Below are 21,953 nucleotides of genomic sequence, written 5' to 3'. Positions count from 1 at the left end.
TAACCCTCGCTGTGCTAATCCTTATCAACCTGATTACCTTCCCTGAGTCATTGTTTTAGGAATTTTTTTGAAACATTAAGTTGATTTTTTGTCATCAGATCAAGTGTTTCTCAGCGTGAACTCGTCATCACCCTTGTGTTTTTGTAATTTATGTCTCTTGGGTGGGTGGGAGGGGAGCGATAAATTGCCAGTACCAGGGGAGGTAGGTAGCCGTGAATCCTCCATTGCTGGGCTACAAACGAGAACTGAATGACTAAATATGTAGTTTTGGGCAACTATGGTGCAGTGTGGCTGGGCTTGGCTCCTGGTGGCATAGAGGGAGACTCATCATTCCCATAGAAACTACTAATGCTTCCTCGTGCTTGAAATTATGGCACGGAGACCCATCGCCTCATATGAGGCGATCAGCACGGCCAGGGGTGGCCTGCATATCTGAATTACTAAGGATGCAGTATTTGGCAACTGTTGTATGGCACTGTTTGGCAACAGCTTTGATGGTGTAGAGGGGGAGTCAGCGTTCCTATGGAAGCCACTGATGCTTTCTTGTGGTTGAAATATGACGTGGAGACCCATCGCCTCATATGAGGCTATCAGCGCTGCCAGGGGTGGCCTGCATATGAGGCGATGAGCGATGAGCGCGGCGGGGGTTAATCATTTATTCATTGGTGTACGGCCCACCCTTCCACAAAATTTCATCAAAATCCATTCATAACTTTTTGAGTAATCCTACTAACAGACGGACAGACAGACAAGCAAACAAACAAATGAACAAACAAACAAACAAACCAATGTGAGGTAAAATATATATATATATATATATATATATATATAGATAGATAGATAGATATATCCCTGATGGTGGTAAACCTGGGAGGTTAATTAGTTTGCCTTAGCTGTTGTTCGTTGAATTTCATGCAAGCATAGCACAATATTCAAATTGTGGAGTCACCTACTTTAGTCAGCAATGATGTCATTGCAGGTGCTGGAGATGCTGAGTATAGTTCAGGGGTGTTGGAGATAATGATGATGATCATGATAATGGTGATGATTATGATGACAATGATGGTGATGTTGCAGGTGCTGGAGATGTTGTCAGGATGTGGTTCTGGGGTGTCCAACTACCTGCCCACACATGATCACATTGCCTTCCTTATGGACCTCATGGAAGTGGCCCTGAACGTCCATGGCCTTATTGAGCTTTGCATTCAGGTAACTTTAACATGTTCAGTTGTTCACTCTAAAGACGTACATTATATTTTATGTTAGTTCGTTGGAATGTGGGACATGATATGGTTGGCCAAGAAGAAAGTAGATGTATGTGGTAAATGAGTATGTGGATGCTGATAAGAGTGGGGAAATGACGGGTGCTGAGTTGGTTTGATGAATTATGTATGGAGGAGCACAGTTTAAGGATTTGGTGTCCCCTGTTATAACGGTTGATGGATTGCCTTGTATACGACAGGTTTTGTAAAACACATATGTGAAGAAAATTGCAACACAATATAGTATTTACAAATGGTATGTGGGGGCACTTATCAGCCACCCACTTAGTGTAGCGGTACCGTACTCTATTTTAGGGTAGCTCTACATTGAGTGGCAAGCAAAATGATTTCTTGTAAACCAGGAAATCATTTAAAACGCTGGGTGGTAACCTTATAACCAACCAACACGTGTTCCCTATGTGACAACCAGTGGGTTGGCGGAGGGTTAGTGCCCCTCCCTGGAAAACAAGTAACTAAAAATACAAACAAGAAGCCACGGACTAGGACTGATCTACAGGTGACAACTAAGGACTGAACAAAGGACTTTTTACGGATTGGGACATGGAATGTAAGGGGTGCAAATGTTGAGGTAACGGAGAGAGAGATTGTCTAGTTGCTGAAGGATGCAAAATTAGATGTACGTGGAATAACTGAGACAAAATGGAGAGATGAGACTGAAAGAATGGGAGTATGGATGGGGTGTATGTGCAGGAGTAGGTGAGAATGAGAGGGCAAAAGGAGTTTGTATTGTTGTGTGCAAGAGATGGAAGGAGAATGAGAGTATGGATCCGTCGGCTCAAGGGTTGTGTGGGTAAAATTGAAAGTTAGACTACAAATGTGGATGATTGTGTGCGTGTATGTACCAACGCAATATCGTGCAGAAGAGTTCTGGACAAATGTGGAAGCGTGCACGAAAGAGTTTGGAAGGAATGAGAGAGTGTTTTTGACTGGAGATATGAATGAAAATATAGGGAATGTGAAGGTGGATGGACTAGATGGAGAGTGGGGTGTGCTTGCAGAAGTGGATGATAATGGCAGGGCTTTAGTGGACTTTTGTTCAGGGAGGGGGTTGGTGATAGCCAGTACCCTCTTCTAACACAAAATGATTCACAGGTATACATGGCGAGTGATGAGAAGGGTGGATGGTGAATTGAATGAAAGAAAGGCAATGATTGATTACGTGTTTGTGGATGATAGAATGAGTAGGTATGTAATGAATGCAAGAGCATACAGAGGTTGGGGGAGTGGACTTTCTGACCACCACATGGCAGTGATGAAAATAAAGGTTCAAATGAAATGGAGGAGTAGGAGGAGGGAAGGTTGGAAAGTAGTAGTCCATACAGGGAGGGTAGAAAGGTTGCAAGAGGATGGAAAGAAGACAGAATATAAGAGAGAAGTGGAGGAGCAATTGGATAAATATTTTTTGGAGCAGATAGGGGTCGTGGAAAGTGTTTGCAGGATATTCACAGAAGAAATCTGTTCAGCATGCGAGGTAGTGTGTGAGGTGAAGAGAAGATGAAAGGGGTGCAAGGAACAGCTTGTTGGAATGAAGAGATGAGACAGGCTGTGGCACAATAGAAGAAAGCATATAGTGAGTGGATGAGAAACGGGCATGGAGGAGGTTGGGAGATGGAAGAGAGAGTTACATGTAGAGGGGAAGATAGAAATGAAACGATTAGTAAGAGAGAGCAAGAAGAGATTGGATGAGGAATTTGGAATGATTTTGAGTGTCAGGTGGAGAGAATGCAAGAAAATGTTCTGGAAAGAGGTAAAGATAGTTAGACAGGGTGATATAAAAGTAAGTCGGGGAGTGAAAGATAAGAATGGTAGATTGCTAGTGGAGAAGGGAAAAAAGTAAGCAGATGGAGAGAACACTTTAAGGAATTGTTGAACATTGAGAATGAAAGTAATGCAAGTATAAGTGGCTGGGGAATGGCTAGGAGAAGAAGGCAGGTGAGAGGAGAGGAGAGGAATCAGTAGGGTGGAAGTAGTAATGAAGAAAGTCAAAGTGGGGAAAACCTTAGGAATTGATTGAGTATATGGTAAAATACAGAAGCATAGGAGAGAGATAGTAGTAGAATGAGTATAGAAGATATGCAGATTAGCCTGGGGGAAGGTAGAATCCAGGAAGATTCGAAGTCAGGTATAATTATTTCCTTGTACAAAGGAAAAGGGGGGAAAAGAAGCATGTGGTAGTCATAGAGGCATTTGTCTTCTTGGTGTAGTAGGAAAAGTATATGGTAGGATACTTATTGACAGAGTTAGGGAAATAACACAAGGAATTAGTTGGAAAGGACCAGGGAGGTTTTAGGAAGAGAAGAGATTGTGTAGATCAGGTATTCGTTCTTAGGTCTTTAGTGGAAAAGTTTCTAGAGAAGGGAAAGAAGTTGTATGCGGCCTTCATGGATTTGGAGAAAGCATATTACAGGGTGGATAGACAAGGATTGTGGAAAATATTAAGAATGTAAGGAGTAAATGGAATGTTGTTGAATGGTGTGAAGAGTATGTATAAGGGTATTAAGGCTGCAGTGCATGTGGATAGTGAACTGAATGATTTTTACTCTCTGAATGTTGGATTAAGACAGAGATGTGTCTTGTCCTCATGGTTATTCAGTCTGTGTATGGGTGGTGTTATAAAAGAGGTACAAGGTATTGCAGTGGATGTTGGAGTGACCGTAGTATTAGAGGTCAGTGTTTGGAACTCCTTGTACTGTTGTTTGCAAATGATACTGTGTTGTTAAGTGAAGACGAAGGGGAACTGCAAGGTTTAGTGAATGAGTTTGGGATAATGTGCAAGAAACAGAATCTAAAGGTGAATGTAGGGAAAAGTAAAGTTATGGTCTTCGAGAGAAATGAAGCCACTGAATGTACAGTTTGGCTGGATGATGAGGAAATGGAAGATATGAGTGCCTTTAAGTACTTGAGTAGTGTGGTGATTAAGAAATAAAGTTTAGAGGGTGTAGTGCTTGAAAAGGTACAGCAGGGAAGAAGGATTTCAGGTTCTTCGAAATCAGTGATAAGGAACAGGGAAGAGACTATGGAAGTAAAAAAGTCACTGCCTGATAGTATTGTGATACCAACCCTAATGTATGGAAGTGATGCTTGGACCTTGTTAGAAGGACACAAGTCAAGAGTAAGAGGAATGGAAATGAGTTATTTGAGAGGAACATGTGGAGTTATGTCGAGACAAATTGACAAATGAAGAAGTGAACGAGATTTTGATTTTGATTTGGATGTGATAGAAAGCATTAGGAGAAATACTTTGAGGTAGTTTGGCCGTGTGGAGAGGATGGAGAGTGAGAGACTAATGAGGAGAGTGTATGTGAATGAGGTGGAGGGGGAGAGAGGGAGGAGGTGGTCAAGAATGAGATGGAGGGATGGAGTGAAGTATATGAGAGAGGGGGGTGTGAGCTGGGGGGAGGACAGTGAAATGGCGTTGGACAGGGAGACATAGAGGCGCTTTGTTTGTGGCCACCCCTTACAGGATTGAGGCTTCTGGCATTAGATTGATAGGTAGACAACTTTGGATATGGTTAGGTTTGTGAACTGGAGCCAAGATTCTGTGGGCTTGAATGATGTGTGAATGATTGACTGGCTCATTTCACTGGATGTGCTGTTGATAAATTTCCCACTGTCATGTTTTCCCTGTTTTTAGTGTTTTAGGTCACACCTCATACCATAATAGATGGGGAAAACAGCTAGGATGCTGCTGCTGCTGCTGATGATGATGATGATAATGATTCAAAATGTTTTGCATGTTGGTGTTTTGATTATCTGGCTGAGAAGTCTTCCCAGAGCTGAATAAAATTGTGTGGAGGTGGCAAAAATTAAATAAAATTGGCATCATGGTCTGTGGCTTAACCCCTAGGCTGCGGCATCCCTAAAAATTTCCTATGTCCGTGGTGTGGGAAAACCAAATTTTAAAAATTGTATTTTCATCATGTGTTTTGACCCACTAATACTTAACCAAACATGATAACATATTAGTCAGACAAAATTTGCTCTCCGCACTGACAATTTGTGACCCACTTATCAAGCATAAGCATGCAGTAGGCACAAAAAATGACCAAAACGTTCAAAAAATTTCACATAGCTCTTCCAGAATGAATGATGCATTCTACCGAATGGCATTTCCGGAATGCTATACGCAGCTGAGGGGTTAAATGATCTAGATTACAGTAGCATGGCCTTAGGCCCTTCTGTGCCTTGTGGAGCCTCCGAAAGAGCATTGAGAATTTGTTGGAGCTGTTAGGTGAACCCATGTGACCCATGCTATAAGGAGAACGGACGTTAAAACTGAAAACGATGATGATGATGATGTCTGTATATTCATTAATTATTGTCCTTTATGCATCTCCTTTAGTACTGTGGCTTTTTTTTTTTTTTTTTTTTTTTCTGCAATCATCAGACAGTCTTATTCAGCTCAGGAGAAGTATTTTAAACTAGAAGAGTTAGGTGTGGCCTTTATTAACCACCTTCAATACAGAAGTGCCCTCTTAATCTAAATATAATTATCTGGTAACAATAAGGATGAGATAAGATCATGGACTGAAGAGGTTACTTGTTGTGTTCACATCATGCAGATGATCAAGGAGGTGAATGAGATTGAGAGCCAGCTGGTAGAAAGAGGGTGCCTAGCTGGTTGGTACTGCCCCACACTGCTACTGCATGTGGTTGGTGTGCTGAGAAAATACCATTGCTGCCTTCTTGGTGAGTGACAGAGAGCCTTGTTTGGGAAGGAATATACCTAAACTGCATCCTTCTTATCTGTCTCTTCTGAAGTCTCATTACAGCCTTCTTGCTACATTAATATGAGGCTTACATGAAGGAGTGTAGGTGCCAACTTTAACATACGGATGTGAGACTGGTGTGGCATGAAGATGAAAAGTCAGGAGTAAGAGCAGTGGAGATGGGACTCTTGAGGAATGCACGTAGAGTACAGAGAGTGGAAAGGATATGGAATAATGTGATTCGTGAAAGATGCAGAGTGAGGAAGTCTGTGGACACCACAATTGAAGGCAGTGTACTGAGATGGTCATGTGGAGAGAATGGATGACAAAAGAGTGGTGAAAAAGGTATATATGAGTGAATTTGATGGAGGCAGCAGGCGAAGTAGGCCAAGAAGAAGGTGGAGGAATATGGTGGATGAGTGTGTGAGGAAGAGAGGTATGGAAGTTGGTGAGGCTAAGGGACTGACAAGAGACTGAGCTGGCTGGATGAATTTTGTGCATAGAAGCACATAACCAGGGAATTGGCACCGTGTTTTAATGTGACAGTGTTCGAATTAACTCAGTCAGATTGGTATATGTGAACTACAGAACATAGTGAAATCTTTTGGGCCTATCTGATGGAGCCAGGATTCCGAGGGCTTGAATGATGAGTGAATGGAAGTGTGACCCATTGAATTGGGCAAACTTAGGCTGTCTAGACGTTGCTACTCCTCACCCTGCCCAAGGGTGAGAAGGGAGGTCTGGATGATGATGATAATGATGATGATGATGATGATGATGATATATCAAGTCTGTTATAAGTCACATTTTGTGTTATTTTTTGCTATAAAGTCCTTAGAAAATAATAGAAAATGTTCATGTAAAAATCTGTTGTTACCCATATTAAAGAGCCAATAAACCACCTTCCACAGTTTACATTGCTAATTGTATGGAAAAAATTGAGATTTTTGGAACACATCCCTGACGTCAAGTAGGGACAGCCTGAGCAGTAAAAACATTGCACAGTATATGATAATATTTTTCCATTTTCCCCTATAGTGTCCCAGGAGCAGACGTGTGCAATCTTTGAGAGTTTGTGTCGGCTAGTAAAGGCCAGCCCGTCTGAGTGCACCTCACCAGAGCGTGTTGTGTTTGCTTACCTTTATGAACTGTATGCCTCATGCTCCTTTCTGAAGGTTTGTATGTGAGGCAGCCATAGACCTACATTTTGTTGTTTAATAGCACAGTAAAGTACAGGTCTCCTTTGTTTTACATTCAACATTTATGCAATCATCGCTTTTAATATTTAAGATTTTAGCATAATTTTGTGGTGTACAGTACATTGCCATTTTTGCATATATGGTTGCCATGATCCCCTACAAAGCCTCAGTAGTAATCAGCATGCAAGCCTGCTGCCTTTTTTTTCTTTTTTTTTAATGTGCTCGACTCTGGGCACAGGCTTCACAGCCTGCTCCCAAGGCCCGATAGTCCTCCTACATATCATGCACCTTTACATGTCACCATTTGTCAGTGGATAAATGCCCAATGTTGTATCTGAGCTGAAACCTGTATTAAGTCACATGTGCCATCTTGCCATCACAGCCATTGCAATCACAACTGTGCAGTGTTTGTGATCAAACTAATGTGGTGTTGGAGTTAATGCGAAGAGTGAAGTGATATTTTCACTGGTGCAGGTGAATTGGAGACATATTATTATACTTATGTCTTATGGTTGACCATTTCCAGAAATGTATCCCCATTACACATGTTACAGTATGTTCAGCTTAAAGTCAAACAGTTGAGAGGAAGGATGGGGCTTGAATGTATTGGTGTTGTGGTGCAGAGAAGTAGAGAGTTAGATGGGGCATATTGATTTATATATATATATATATATATATATATATATATATATATATATATATATATATATATATATACAGTATATATATATATAAATATATATATATATATATATATATATATAGATAGATAGATAGATAGATATAGATATAGATACAGTATATATAGATAGATAGATATACTGTATATATGAATAATGCAAGGAAGAGGGAACCAAAGGCCAGAAGCCATTATGATTGTTCCCTCCAAGAAAAAACAAAAAACAAGATAGAGAGATCTGTTCATTTCAGTGGAGGATGACAAGCGTAGAATTGCAAAAAAAAAAAAAAAAATGAGATGAGGCTATAGAGCTTGACCTCAGGGATAAGGAACTGAATAGGAAGGTTGCCAGGGATCGAGCAGCATGGAGAACAGCCATTAGGTGCCCAAAGCCGAGGCATGCAAGCATGTTGGAGCCCTTTTTTTTTTTTTTTTTTTTTTTTTTTTAAATAACAGAACGGAGGAAGGAAAAACAAATGGAGAAAAAAAAATAATCCATACACCAGATTACTGGTGTCCTCTGTTCATAAAATATCTGTAAGAATTAGACTTGAACAGTTGTAGGTTGAAATTTGGAGGAAAACAACTCTGGGGAAGCGAGTTCCAGAGAGATGCAGTTCGGGGAATGAAAGAATTCTGATAGGCAGAAGTTCTGCAATGTGGTTGAGTGACATTCCAGTCATGAGCGTTACCAGATGCCCGTGTAGCACGAGGGAAGGCATGGAGAGGTGGCACCATGGACGCAACTTCGTCTGAGCATTTGCCAAAAAAATATCTGTAAAATAATGCAAGGGAGGCAACATTCCTTCTTACTTGCAGGGGAGGTAGTTTATATGTAATGGCAGGGTTGTTAATGATTCTAACAGCTTTATTCTGAATTTTGTCTAGTTGTCTTAATGCAACCTCTCCACAACCATTCCACAAGGGTGAGCAATATTCAAGCTGAGAGCGCACATGACTCTTATAAATTATAGCTAACTGCTCATCGGCGAAGAAGTTACGGACTCTGTACAATAATCCAAGTTTCCTTGAGGCGGTTTTAGCAAGTGATCTGACATGAGAGGTCCAGCTGAGGGCACTGTAATATGATTTTGCAGTAAACCTACCTGATCATAAAATGAGGGAGACCTGTCTAGAAAAACTGCCAGTTAATTGCCATCTTCAAAACTGATATTCCAGTTTTTTCCTATTTGCAATACCAAATGTGTGGAAAAAGTTGATAAATTTTAGAACATCACTGACCTACAACGATGACTTCTGTAGCTGTAAATAGATAAAGTTTTACATATATGTTTCTGTTTGTTTGCAGTCCAAGCATTATGAACTGTTCTCGGCCATGTACCCCAAGATCAAACAGGCCCTCTATGCCAGCATCACACCAGCCCAGGGTACATACCGATGGAACCTACAATTTATGGATGAGTATATAAAGAATCCAAAGTAAGTACAGTATACTTATTGTCTGTTTAGGGTTTAGTAAAATCAGTATTCAAGTAAGGTATATGATATGTGCAGGCAAATTGTTACTTTAAGTGAAACAGCATAAGTGTGATATGCTTTTGCTTCTGAGGGGATTAACAAACATGCAGAGATAAAAATATTACTTTTTGATTTCATAGTCTCTATATAAAAAGTTTCTTGTGACTGTAAGTGAACAAAGCATTAATTTTCTATATTTGGTTCTTTTACTTTCAGACTGAAGGTAGATAGTGCAGTACTGAAGCAATTGGGTGATGCTGGGAATCGCTACAGCTTTGTATGTAATGCCATTATTGATGCCTGTTCTCCCAACACCTCAAATGAGAAGTTAAATGATATGGCCATCCTGTGTGCTGAGCTGACTGCCTCATGTAATGCCTTGTCTGCTGAGTGGCTGGGTGAGTAGACTGAGGTAGAATTGTGAGAAGGACCAGTGAAATATATCATCATTCATACAAGCATTATATTGTCCTCAGTCCAAGGACATCTGTATTGTATTATTCTGAGTAGCCCTAAACACATTTTTCATGGGAGGAATAGTACAGTAGAGGAAAGATTTCCATTGGCTGAAGAAGTGACCTAATAAAATTTTAATAACCTTTTCTTTCCTTTGAACTCATCATAATATTTGAGTAATTGAATTTTTATGTTCCTAGGTGTGGATGTTTATGCCTGTGAGGTGGAGTCAAGATTCCAGGGGATTGAATGGTGAATAAATGAGAATGTGTCTTATTTAATTGGGTGTTCGCCCCCCCCCCCCCCCGCCAGGCTTAAATGGGAATAGAGATCTCGATGATGATGAGGAGGAAGAGGAGGAGGATAATGAAGATAATTTATGCCGTGCATTCCCCAATTTGTGAAGATATAAATCTCTATCTATCTATCTATTGCCAGACGCCTCAATCCCGTTTGGGGTGGCCACAAACAAATCGCCTCCAAGTCGCCCTGTCCCCCGCCATTTCACTGCCCTGCTCCCAACTCACACCCCCCTCTCTCATATACCTCTCCACCCCATCCCTCCATCTCATCCTCGGCCTCCCCCTCCCTCTTCCCCCCTCCACCTCACTCATATACACTCTCTTCGTCAGTCTTTCACCCTCCATCCTCTCCACATGGCCAAACCACCTCAGTGTGTTCCTCATAACGCTTCCTATCACATCCACATCCACACCACAACGCTCCTGTATATCCTCATTCGTCAGCCTGTCTCTCCACGTGACTCCACAGGCTCCTCTTAAATAACTCATTTCCACTGCTCTCACTCTTGACTTGTGTCAAGATATAAAGCTTGCTTATTATGTAGAGGACTTTAGGTGAACAAAGTAGCACTCTGACTGATTGCAGCCATTGTCATGGGATTGAATGCCTGACCCTTCGATTGATAGTGTGCACCCTTAACCACTATAGCACATTTGTTCGAATCTGATGAAGCTCCTGAACATCGTACAGTTGATTTTGTGGCCAAATGTAATTGTACTGGGAGGGTTTATGCAATGACAGTAGTAACCAAGGAGACTCAATAATACCTCATAACTATGACTCACTGAATTTCATGGAACTACTACTAAGTATTCAAGTTGTGGAGGAGGTCTGTTTCTGTGAGGTAAAAAATATACAGTACCGGTATTTAGTTCTCTTGGCAATTTGTTGGGAGTTTAGCAATGAAGGATCTTGAAGAGCAGCGTGTTTGCATGAAATTTTGTCTCATGTTGGGGAAATCTTTTATAAAGACTTGCCATATGTTGCAACAGGCTTATGGGGAGGATTGTTTGTGTTGAATGCTATGTCACAAATGGTTTCAGCAGTTCAGATTGAGCAGAGGATCCACCAAAGACAGTCCCAAATCTGGACAGCTTTCCATGTCAGCAGATGATGATCATGTAGAGAAAGTGCGCACTGTGATCTGTGAAAATCATCGTCTGACTCCATAAAGTTTCCGAAGAAGTAGGCATCGGTAAGAGTTTGTGCCACACAATTTTGACTGAAAAACTTAAAATGCATCATGTTGCTGCAAAATTTGCACCACTTCTTTCGACAGATGAGCAAAAAGAGAACCGTGTCACAGGCAGGCAGGAGCTGTTTGATTGTCAGAATGCCTATGAAAACTTTCTGAAACATATCTTAGCAAGTAATGAAACGTGGGTGTATGGTTGTGATGTCGAAACAAAAAGGTAACCGTTGCTGGGTTGGAATATTGTCACTGCGACTTGTCACCGCGACTCAAAAAAAGCACATGAGAGTCTCTCAGATGTGAAGGTAATGTTGATCATCTTTTTTTTTTTTTACTGGAATGGCATCATCCATCTTGAGTTATTTTCCATGTGGACATACAGTCAGTAGAGTTGTACTTGGATGTCCTGAAGCATTTGAGGGGAACAGTGCAAAGGAAGAGGCCTGAGGCATGGACAAACAAAACCTGGATGCTGCACCATGGCAGTGTACCTGCTCACACTTTGCCCTTTATCTGTGACTTTTTGGTGATGCGTGAGACAGCTATTGTCCCCCAGCTTCCCTGGTCTCTGGATTTGGACCCTGTGAACACCCTCCCCCACCAAGTTTAAAGCCATCCTGAAGGGTTGCCAGTTTTAGCTGATAGTGATGAAAGAAAATTGAAAATTCACTACAAGAACTGCACACCATCTCAGAAAATGAGTTCCACGACATGTTCCAGAACTGGAAAAAAGTGTTGGGAACATTGCATGAACAGTGGAGGGAAGTATTTTGAAGGAGACAAGTCTGATTAAGTTGTAAGTAAAGCAGTGAATTTGTTTTTTGAAATGTTTGTTTTCCTTTTTGGATATATACTCTATACCATTTAATTTGACAATAGACCTACACCCCCTTTTAACCATCCATCCATCCATCCATCATCCAATCCTACATTGCCCCATGAGGAGTGTAGGAGCCCGGGGCTAGGCAGTTGGTCCCGACATTTAAGATGAGTGTGACCAGCCTCACTCATCCCTGAATGGCATTACATGAGCAATCAACCCCAACCATCCCTTGGATATAAACCTTCACTGGCTCAATCTGATTGGAGTGCAATAATTACCCACTAAACCACCAGGCGCAAAAATTTGGTTATATGGTTACCACCCAGCGTAGTAAATGGTTTCCTGGTGCACAGGAAACCATTTGGCTTGTCACTTAGTGTCGAGTCACCCACAGGCTGAAGGAAGTGGAAAGAATGAAGGAAAGAAAACCACTGTCACTAATTGAATAACATCATATTTGTTCTGTTGATAGTGTTGTGGTCCAAGACTCATCTAAACATGAATTTTGTTAGCTGCAGGCTGAAGTTGCCCTTTCCCTGCAGTATTTCATCTTTCTTTGGGGGATAGGGGCATTTATATAACTGGCTGTTGCCTGGTTATTTCGATGTCCCCACATGATAATGTCCAACTCCTGCACCCAGGTGAGATGGAGTTGTTGAATATCACTATTTTACACAGAGTTATAAGTTAAGCACCAGTAGAAAACAGAAATGTAGAGATGAGTGAGAATAGCAAATCTCCTGACAGGTGTGTTGAATGCGCTGTGCTGCTCGTCCAAAGATTCGCCAGGATACATTGATGTCTTGGGTCAGGTGGGACTTAGAGACCCACACTCAACACCAAACATCCACAGTTCCCTTGCTGTCTTCACAGCCATTCTCATTTCTCGCCATTGCTTCACGCTTCATGATTTCCTCAAATGTGTTGTGCTGCCCTCACTCATGGAGGCATGGAATACAGGTGAGATTTCTTTTTTGTATTTTAATGCCTTCTGTTCTGTATCATCCATACTACCTATGTATTTTTTGATACAGCTGATACAGAATATGGTTGTCTAACAAAAATCAGAGCTTAAGAAGTATCTAAAATCCTTGAACCTGTATTTGCCTCATACATTTGGAGCCCAATAACTCAGCCAACCACCAGGCATCCATATTGTTTGTTTGTTTGTTTGTTTTTCCATCTGTCTGTAACCAGACATCTTAATCCTGAAGTGATTGACTATGAACACATCTCCATGTCACCCTCTCCTCTGCCATTAGTCTGCCCTCCATCCAACTTACTCCATTTTCATCCATATACTGTACCTCTTCACCTTATCTGTCCTCATTTTCAATCTCCACCTCACTCACATAAACTAACTCAACCAGTTTCACATTTTCCTTTCTCTCCATTCTCTCCGCATCGCCAAACCATCTCAAAGTATACCTTGTAACACATTTCTCTTTTTCATTTGTTAGGCGAGGGTAACCCAGATGCTGAGCCTGGAGCACGGTTAACCTGCCATCTCCTGTTGCGTATCTTCAAGAGTGTGGATACGCCCCAACCGGCACAGTACTCCGCTGGGTCATCACAGGGTGTGGCTGCTGGCATGTCACAACGCAGCATCAGACTCAGCTGTGACAGACACTTACTGGCTGCTGCACATACTGCCATGACACTTAGCCCTCTCTTGGCTGTGCTAAAGGTCAGACCTTTATACTTATTTAAGGCATATTTGTCTAATTTAAGAGCACATTTTGCTGTGAGAAATGTAATGCTTAATGGTAGTGAATCTGTGGCAGTAAAGGAGGATATATATAAAGGAGGTTATATATATAATATATGTAGGTTTGAGTACAGTAGTGATGGTGACCAATTTTTTTTTTTTTTTTTTACCTGGATGACACAGTTGCAGTTGGGAAAATTACCCATTAACTGCTGAAAGATCTGCCTTTAATTGAAGACATTGGTAATGTACAGTAGTGCATAGAGTGAGAATGAGATGACTTGGGCAAGGCGAGAGAATGAGGAATGAAAATTCATTGGAAAAGATGTAGGAGTGTGAGTGTGTAGGGTTGAGCCACGAGAGGTAGGCATAAGAAGACCTGGGATGTGATTACCACAAAATGGTCATTGGGTTTAGGGACTGGACAGATAACATAAAGGAGTACAGAGGAGAGCAAACAGCAACAGATTTGTTGGTTCATTCATGACAGTTCGGTGTAGGAAAAGTTGTAACCAACAAAATTATTCTGTCAGTTAAAGACAAGGATAGAAAAGCAGGAAGGCTCCCAACCCCACTCACCTGACTCTCCAGCCGAAGGCAGCAGGAAATAGTGAGAAGGACCACCTTCCAGCATAGAAAAATTGTCATGGAAATTTTGTAGGAAAGAGGGAAAGGAAATTTTATGTTACACTCTGTGCTTGAAAAGGAAAGTAACATTAAGTCAACAATATTTTATCAACGTTGTTTTGCTGGTTGTATCATCTGGGCTTTAAAACTAGTATATAGCTTATCCATCTGCAGGGTATGTATGTATGTATCTATCTATCTATCTGTCTGTATTTGTGGTAGATGAGGGCACTCGCCATCAACTCATTCAATGTAGTGCTGCTTTGTGTGTTTGCCCATTCCTCTCTTCCTTCTTTCCTTCCTCATCTTTCTTTCCTTCATTCTTTCCTCTTCCCTCTGCCGGTGGGTGACATTATAACCCTCTTCTGTCTTTCATTCTTTCCTCTTCCCTCTGCCGGTGGGTGACATTATAACCCTCTTCTGTCTTTCATTCTTTCCTTTTCCTTCTGCCTATGGGTAACTCTACATTTAGTGACTAGCCAAATGGTTTCCATCACACAAGGAAACATTTACTTTGCTGGGTGGTAACCATATAGCCAAATTATGTCGCCTGTGGTTTAGTGGGTAATTAAGGTGCTCCAGTCGGATTGAGCCTGTGTAGGTTTATATCCAAGGGGTGGATGGGGTTTATTGCTTACATAATGCCACTCAAGGATGAGTAAGGCTAGTCACTCTCATCTTGAATGTCAGGACCAACTTCCCTGGAGCTGGGTTCCTGTGCCCCTCATGGGGCAACATAGGATTGGATGATGGATGGATGTATATATATATATATATATATATATATATATATATATATATATATATATATATATATATATATATATATATATATATATATATATATATATATATATATATATATATATATATATATATATATATATATATATATATATACCGTTTATATATATATATATATATATATATATATATATATATATATATATATATATATCATCATCATCATCATCCTAACCTCCTGTTCCTCTGTCCCTATATATATATATATATATATATATATATATTAATACTGAAGATGACAAAACAAAATAAGTTTCAAAGCAAGCCTGAGGACAGTAAATCTCCCATGGGGATGAGGGTGGGTTCATAGAATGTGGGAAGTTTGAGGGGAAGAGTGGGGGAAGTCGTTGAGGCATTCATTAGGAGGTGGGTGGATGTGGCGTGCTTGCAGGAAGTCCGGTATGTGGGTGGATCAGCCAGAAAGATTGTTGGGAAGGACTGTTGCTATAAGTTGTTTTGGCAGGGGGGGACAGACGGATATGGAGGTGTTGGTGTGATGGTTGCGGAGAAATGGGTGGAATATGTTATGAATATTTTGAGAGTAAGTGATAGGATATTGGTAATGAAAATTCTGTTGGGTAGAAAAATAGCTGCGATTATATCGGCATATGCTCCACTGGCAGGATTGGATGAAGCAGAGAAAGATAGATTTTGGGATGATTTAATATGTGTAGTGGGTGGTATGCGGGATGATGAGTGATTTTGGGAGGGGACTTAAATGGTCATGTAGGTGAAGCAGCACAAGGTTATGAAGGAGTGCATGGGGGATGTGCTTATGGTCTAAGGAATGCAGAAGGGGAAAGGATACTCGAGTTTGGAGAGGCAACGGACATGATTGTGTGCAACACATATTTTAGGAAAAGAGACAGTAGGTTAATTATGTATGAGTCTGGGGGAAATAGCAGTCATATAGATTATTTTCTGGTTAGGAGGGCCGATAGGAGATTAGTGAGGGATGTTAAAGTTATAGGAAGTGAGGAGTGTGTGCAGCAGCACAAACTATTGATTTGTGATATGGTGCTTAAAGAACAAGTGATGAAAAAGAGGACTTATGTACCTAGGAGGAAAATATGGAAGCTGAAAAACCAAGTAGTAAGGGATGCCTTCTATAGCGAGTTGAGGAGAGTGGTGGCTGAACAGGGAACTGTAGACAGAGGCGTTAATGAACAGTACAGAGCCCTCAAGAACAATTTCTTGAGAGTTACTGAGGTAACATGCAGTTGGACAAGAGGACCACCAAGACATAAAGTAACATGGTGGTGGGATGAGGGTGTAGAAGCTGCAGTTAAGGAGAAAAGAAGGCTTTTCGGGGAATAGAAGAAGGGTGGTAGCAAAGAGGAATATTTGGCTGCCAAGCGTAGGGCTAGAAGAGAGGTATACGGAGCAAAGTCTGAGTCACAGAGACTATTACTTGATAACCTAAATCATGGGGAAAGGAAAAATATGATATTTAGGGTGGCAGGTCAAGTGAAGAGGGATAATCGGGATATTATAGGTGAGCAGTGTGTGAAGAATGATGAAGGAAGGGTAGTGGTGAACAGTGAGGATATAAAAGATGCATGGAGAGAGCATTATAACCGATTGTTGAATGAGGAGTTTGACTGGGACAGGGAAGGTTTGGAGCCAGCAGATCCAGTGTCTGGCCCTTGGCCTTTGGTTGATACTGCTACTGTGAGTGAGGCAATAGGCAGGATGAGGGTGGGGAAGGCAGCAGGTGTGTCTGGGTTGACTGCCGAAATGTTGAAGGCCTCAGGCGATACAGGGGTGAGTTTAGTCACTGACCTGATAAATAGGATTATTTATGAGTGTGTTGTCCCAGATGATTGGCTGAAGATTGTAATTGTAAATGTGCATAAAGGGAAGGGTGATGCCCTGGAAAGAGGAAATTATAGAGGTATAAAGCTTTTAGATCAGATAATGAAGGTAATGGAGAGAGTTTTAGAAGGTATGATTAGAGAAAGAGTGAATATTGATGAGATGCAGTTTGGGTTTATGCCAGGTAGGGGGACCACTGATGCTATATTCATTGTTCGACAGCTTTAGGAAAAATATATTGGTAGGAGAAGGGATCTTTATTTTGTTTTTGTTGATTTGGAAAAGGCCTTTGGCAGAGTCCCTAGAGAGGTGGTGAAGTGGGCTATGAGAAAGCTTGGCTTGGAGGAGTGGCTGGTTAGGGTGGTTATGGCTATGTATGTGGGTGCTCACACACAGGTAAGAGTGAATGGAGATTTGAGTGATGAGTTTTCCGTGAATGTTGGTGTGCATCAGGGGTCAGTCTTGAGTCCCATGTTGTTTATCATGGTACTTGAAGCCCTTTCACGTGACTTTAGAAACGGACTCCCATGGGAGTTGTTGTATGCTGATGATTTGGTGTTAATTGCAGAGAACGAAAGGGAGGCGGAGGAAAGGTTTAGTAAGTGGAGAGATGGTATGGGGCACAAGGGTTTAAGGGTAAATGCAGATAAAACAAAAGTGATGATATCTAGGTTTGGTGGCGGCACTGTCAAAGACGAGGGAGAGTGGCCATGTGCAGTTTGCCACAAGGGCGTGGGAAGTAATTCCATCTTGTGCAGTGTGTGTGATAAATGGGTGCATAAGAGATGTAGTGGTATCAGAGGTAGACCGAGAAAATGCTGATTTTATGTGTACGGCTTGTCGGGGTGAGCAGATAGAGATTGTCAGACGTGAAAGGATTGAACTTGCTGGTGAATTTCTTGAGTGTGTGGAAGAGTTTTGTTATTTGGGAGACATGTTGTGTGCTGGAGGTGGAGCTAGAGCTAGCTCTGTGGCTAGGGTGAGAAGCGGTTAGAAGAAGTTCAGGGAGCTCTTGCCTCTCCTGACATTGAGAGGACTCTTCCTACGTTCTAAGGGGTCTTGTATGCAGCATGTGTTAGGAGTGTAATGCTGTATGGTAGTGAGACCTGGGCAGTGAAGGAGGAAAATATTTGCCGGCTCAGACGTACAGAAATGACAATGATTAGGTGGATGTGCAGTGCGTCCCTGCGTCCAAGGCCTGGAGGGGATTGGGTTTACGATGGAAGAGTTGAGAGGTAGGATGGGACTGGAGCGTATTGGTGTTGTGATGAGGAGAGGTAGATTGAGATGGTTTGGACATGTGGAGAGGATGGGGGATGATAATTGGGTGAGGAAGGTGAGAAGTGTTAATATTGGGGGTGGGGTTATGAGGGGTAGACCGAGAAAGACATGGGATGAGGTCATTAAGTGTGACCTCAGGGTTAAGAGACTGAACAGGGAGGCTGTAATGGATCGTGCAGCATGGAGAGCCGCCATTAGGTGACCAAGGCCGACACGTGCAAGCATGTTGGAGCCTTTAAAAACGAAAATTAATATATATATATATATATATATATATATGTATTATTCAGGAGTAAACATTCTAAGCTGGGGGTCAAAAGACAGATATATAGTTATCCAAGTGACCTAGAAAGATTAGTACAGTACTGTATTACAGTTTACCACATGGGAGGGCAATTTATTCCATATAGAAATGAAAACAGCAATCTTACTCTGACTAGTGATGCTTTTTATTGGATCATAATGATTGTATAAGGGAAAATGCAGACATCTGTCAAATAAAGATCCTAACTTTATAGTCATGATATAAGCAATTAATCACAAGCTGATTTATTGTAAAGTGAGGCTCAGTCTTCAATGACCATTCTCTTTTCCTAGGCTATGTTGATTGTTAGTGATGTGCTAAGTGGTCAGAGCAAGAGCCAGGCATCCATCTCGGACATTCTAGGCACCTCAGACCTTGGCAGTGGCTCCAACGACTCAGACATGATGGGGTAAGTACCTGTTGTTTTTCTTTCAATGCATGGTATTAATCCTTTTCCTTCATGTTGCCTTGTCCACCATCATCACACATCCTCCCACAATACTCATATTCATACATCTCTCCATAGGGAGTATGTTGTAGCACCAGCCGATCAAGGTGGTATTCCCATGGAGAATGGGAATGCTGGTGATAGGGAGAGCTGGAGCTCTTGTTTCAGTAGCCATCAGGATATTCTAACCATCGCCCTTTGCTGATCTTTTCATTGTGACACTAGCAAGGAGAGCAGGCCAGCATACTCTCTCAACATTTTTCTCTAACCATCTCATACATTACCCTACATACTCATTACATACCACACAACATACCCCACAATGTCACAGGTGTTGATGCCAGCAGAGATATGCAACCGAAAGACCTCCCCTTGTTTGGAGACAAGGATGGGATGGGGCTTGGATCTGTGCCAGAGGGTACAGGGCACTGTGGTTACCTCCGGGTTGTTGCACCCTCCCGGTAGAGAGGGACCCGAACCTGGAGGTTGCGTGCCAGGAGGCTTCTCTTTCAGTGTGTGTATAATGGCAGGGCACTTACAGTGCTAAGGCACACTTGGAGGGTATCCCTGTAGCTGTCCTAGCAGGGTGCCCGAGGCCACTGCCACAGCCTCTGGTCACGGCTGATGGGCTATGGGTCGCATGTCCTTTGTCTGGACTTGGGACTGTGTGGGTGGGTAGGGCCTGTGGTCTATCTCCCCTCGTTATTTTATTTTACTGACATGACAAAATATTAGACAAAAAACAGTAAGAAAAGCAAGCCTAAGAGTATGTAACACCTAAGAGGTTCAGATTGGCATCAAGGAATGTGGGTAGTTTATTTGAAGGGTAGAGTGGAGGTAGCAGTAGAGACTATGAGTAGGAGGTAGGTGGATGTTGGTTGTTGGTTGCAACAGGAAGTTAGTTGTAAGGGAGGCTCAGCCAGAATCGTTGCTGGGAGGGATTATAGGTATCAGTTGTTTTGGCAGGGAAGTGTAGATGGAAGTGGTGGTGTGGATGTACCAGTTGGGAAAAATGGGTGAATAGTGTCATGAATGTAATGACAAGTGCATAAAGGATTATAATAGTGAAAATTTTGTTCAGTAAACTCATCATTTCATTTATATCGACGTATACTCCACACGTTGGCTCGGATGATGTAGAAAAACATAAATTCTGGGATGACATGATACGTGTGTAAGTGATGTGGGGGATAATGAGTTCGTAGTTTGGGGAGGGAGCTTAACCCCTAAAACGCGGATCGTCGCTTTTGCGACGGTCGGCCCAAAGGGCAAGACGGCGGGTCATCGCGTTTGCGATTTGAGTTAATTTTGAATAACCGCGGGCAAACAGGCTCAAGCTGGTATTGTCTCTCAGTCCCGCCACCCGTGAGCTACTTTTAGCACACTTGACCTTTGTACTACTGACCTCGGTTGTTGCCAAGTCTCATTTTTTTTACCCACGGATGCACCGATGCGCGGCCCTCCCTCGTCGTGCGATATGGCAACGCGCGGATGGCTGATACGTGTCAATCTGCGCCGTCATCTCGCAAGCACTTTTTGCTATTGGGAAACGCTTGTTTCCCCAGTTGTCACACTGTCATTTTTCGCGCGGTTTGCCCCAGATTAGCGTCAGTCCACGCAAATCTGCCACGGTGACACCATGTCAGGCTCTAGCTCTTCTAGTTCCGTGCCTTCTAGCCCTCCGAAAAAGGGTTTTGTTACCTCTACGCCCTTCAAAACTTTACAAGTGACTACCAAGGGGCTAAGTGACTCGGCCATAGCATCTGAACTGTTGAAAGCCTCTATGGACTACGGCAGTGACGTGGGTGTTTTGTCTAGCCTGGCTGAATCAGAGACACAATCGAGTGCTGATTCAGCCCCTGAAGTGATGATTTCTGTGCCCGAGGAAACTGTGACTGTGCCCAGCACCTCTACAGGGAAGGCCCCGGTGAAAAGGGGCCTCGAATATGGAAAGGGAGAGAAAAGGAAGAGGAGCGGAGACAGCAGTGCACCGCCATTGTCCACTACGCCACGCCACACCACCGCAAGCCCGCCACGTTCTCCCAGCCCTCTTTCTCTCGTCCTCCCCGTCCTGCTGTCCTGTCTCCTGAGTCATCGGAGTCTCCATCACCACCGAGAAAGGGAAGTAGACGAGCAATGTTACGTATGAGAGGTTATCGTAGGCCTAGTGTTCGTGTCAGTAAAGTTAAGTCCCCTAGGCTAACTCCCACTAGGCAACTCAGGAGTCACGCCACTGCGGGTGACCTTGACCCAAGCGATAATCTCCCTCCAACCACCACCACCACCACCACAACACCAACACGGCCTGGGATAACCTCTCCCTTACCTACTATTGCCCAGCCTGCCTCACCCACTCCCACACGACCTGCCTCACCCCCCCCCGCCCCAAGCACCTCCCAGCCTAGGCAGGGAACTTTAGATGCTTTTGTGTGGTCAGAGGGATCAGATTTTGTGCCTGAAGATCTGCCCTTTGACGAAAGTGAGTGTGGACTTCAGGCTGACTTCCCTGTGGACGACGATGGTGAATGTGTTGACTACCTGTTGGCCTTCCTTGACGACGAGGTTATGGAGCACATCTGTACCGAGACCAACAGGTACGAGGGGCAATATGCGCCACCCGCGAAGAAGAAGGTGAGGCTGCGACGCCATCCACGTCGCGGATGGCATCATGGGTGCCTTTGACGATCCGCGAGCTTTTTGTATTTATTGCCTTGATGTTGCTTATGCCGCACAACTGGAAGCATAAGTTGGAAGAGTACTGGGGTTCCGACGAGCTGTGCCCAACACCAATATTCAATAAATACATGAGCCGCGATCGTTTTAGGCAGCTGATGACTTATCTT

The 21,953-nt window shown here is 42.7% G+C and overlaps 1 protein-coding gene across 1 annotated transcript in view; it reads left to right on the top strand.

The window, feature by feature from the left end:
- The window catches only part of kto (mediator complex subunit kohtalo), a 110,291-nt gene that overhangs the window by 39,176 nt on the left and 49,162 nt on the right, over positions 1 to 21,953 (top strand). Inside the window, exons 19-26 of the mRNA XM_080286583.1 lie at positions 1,078 to 1,209; positions 5,846 to 5,972; positions 7,031 to 7,167; positions 9,180 to 9,310; positions 9,566 to 9,747; positions 12,871 to 13,083; positions 13,584 to 13,810; positions 18,956 to 19,071. Coding sequence (XP_080142709.1) covers positions 1,078 to 1,209; positions 5,846 to 5,972; positions 7,031 to 7,167; positions 9,180 to 9,310; positions 9,566 to 9,747; positions 12,871 to 13,083; positions 13,584 to 13,810; positions 18,956 to 19,071 — 1,265 coding nt within the window. The remainder of the gene's footprint in view (positions 1 to 1,077; positions 1,210 to 5,845; positions 5,973 to 7,030; positions 7,168 to 9,179; positions 9,311 to 9,565; positions 9,748 to 12,870; positions 13,084 to 13,583; positions 13,811 to 18,955; positions 19,072 to 21,953) is intronic.

This window comes from Coenobita brevimanus, chromosome 112, assembly GCF_032717465.1.
Source record: "Coenobita brevimanus isolate Jiangsu-jjx chromosome 112, ASM3271746v2, whole genome shotgun sequence".
NCBI lineage: Eukaryota > Metazoa > Arthropoda > Malacostraca > Decapoda > Coenobitidae > Coenobita > Coenobita brevimanus.
The sequence above is the reverse complement of the archived record's forward strand: the minus strand, read 5'-3'. Positions and strand labels throughout refer to the sequence as shown.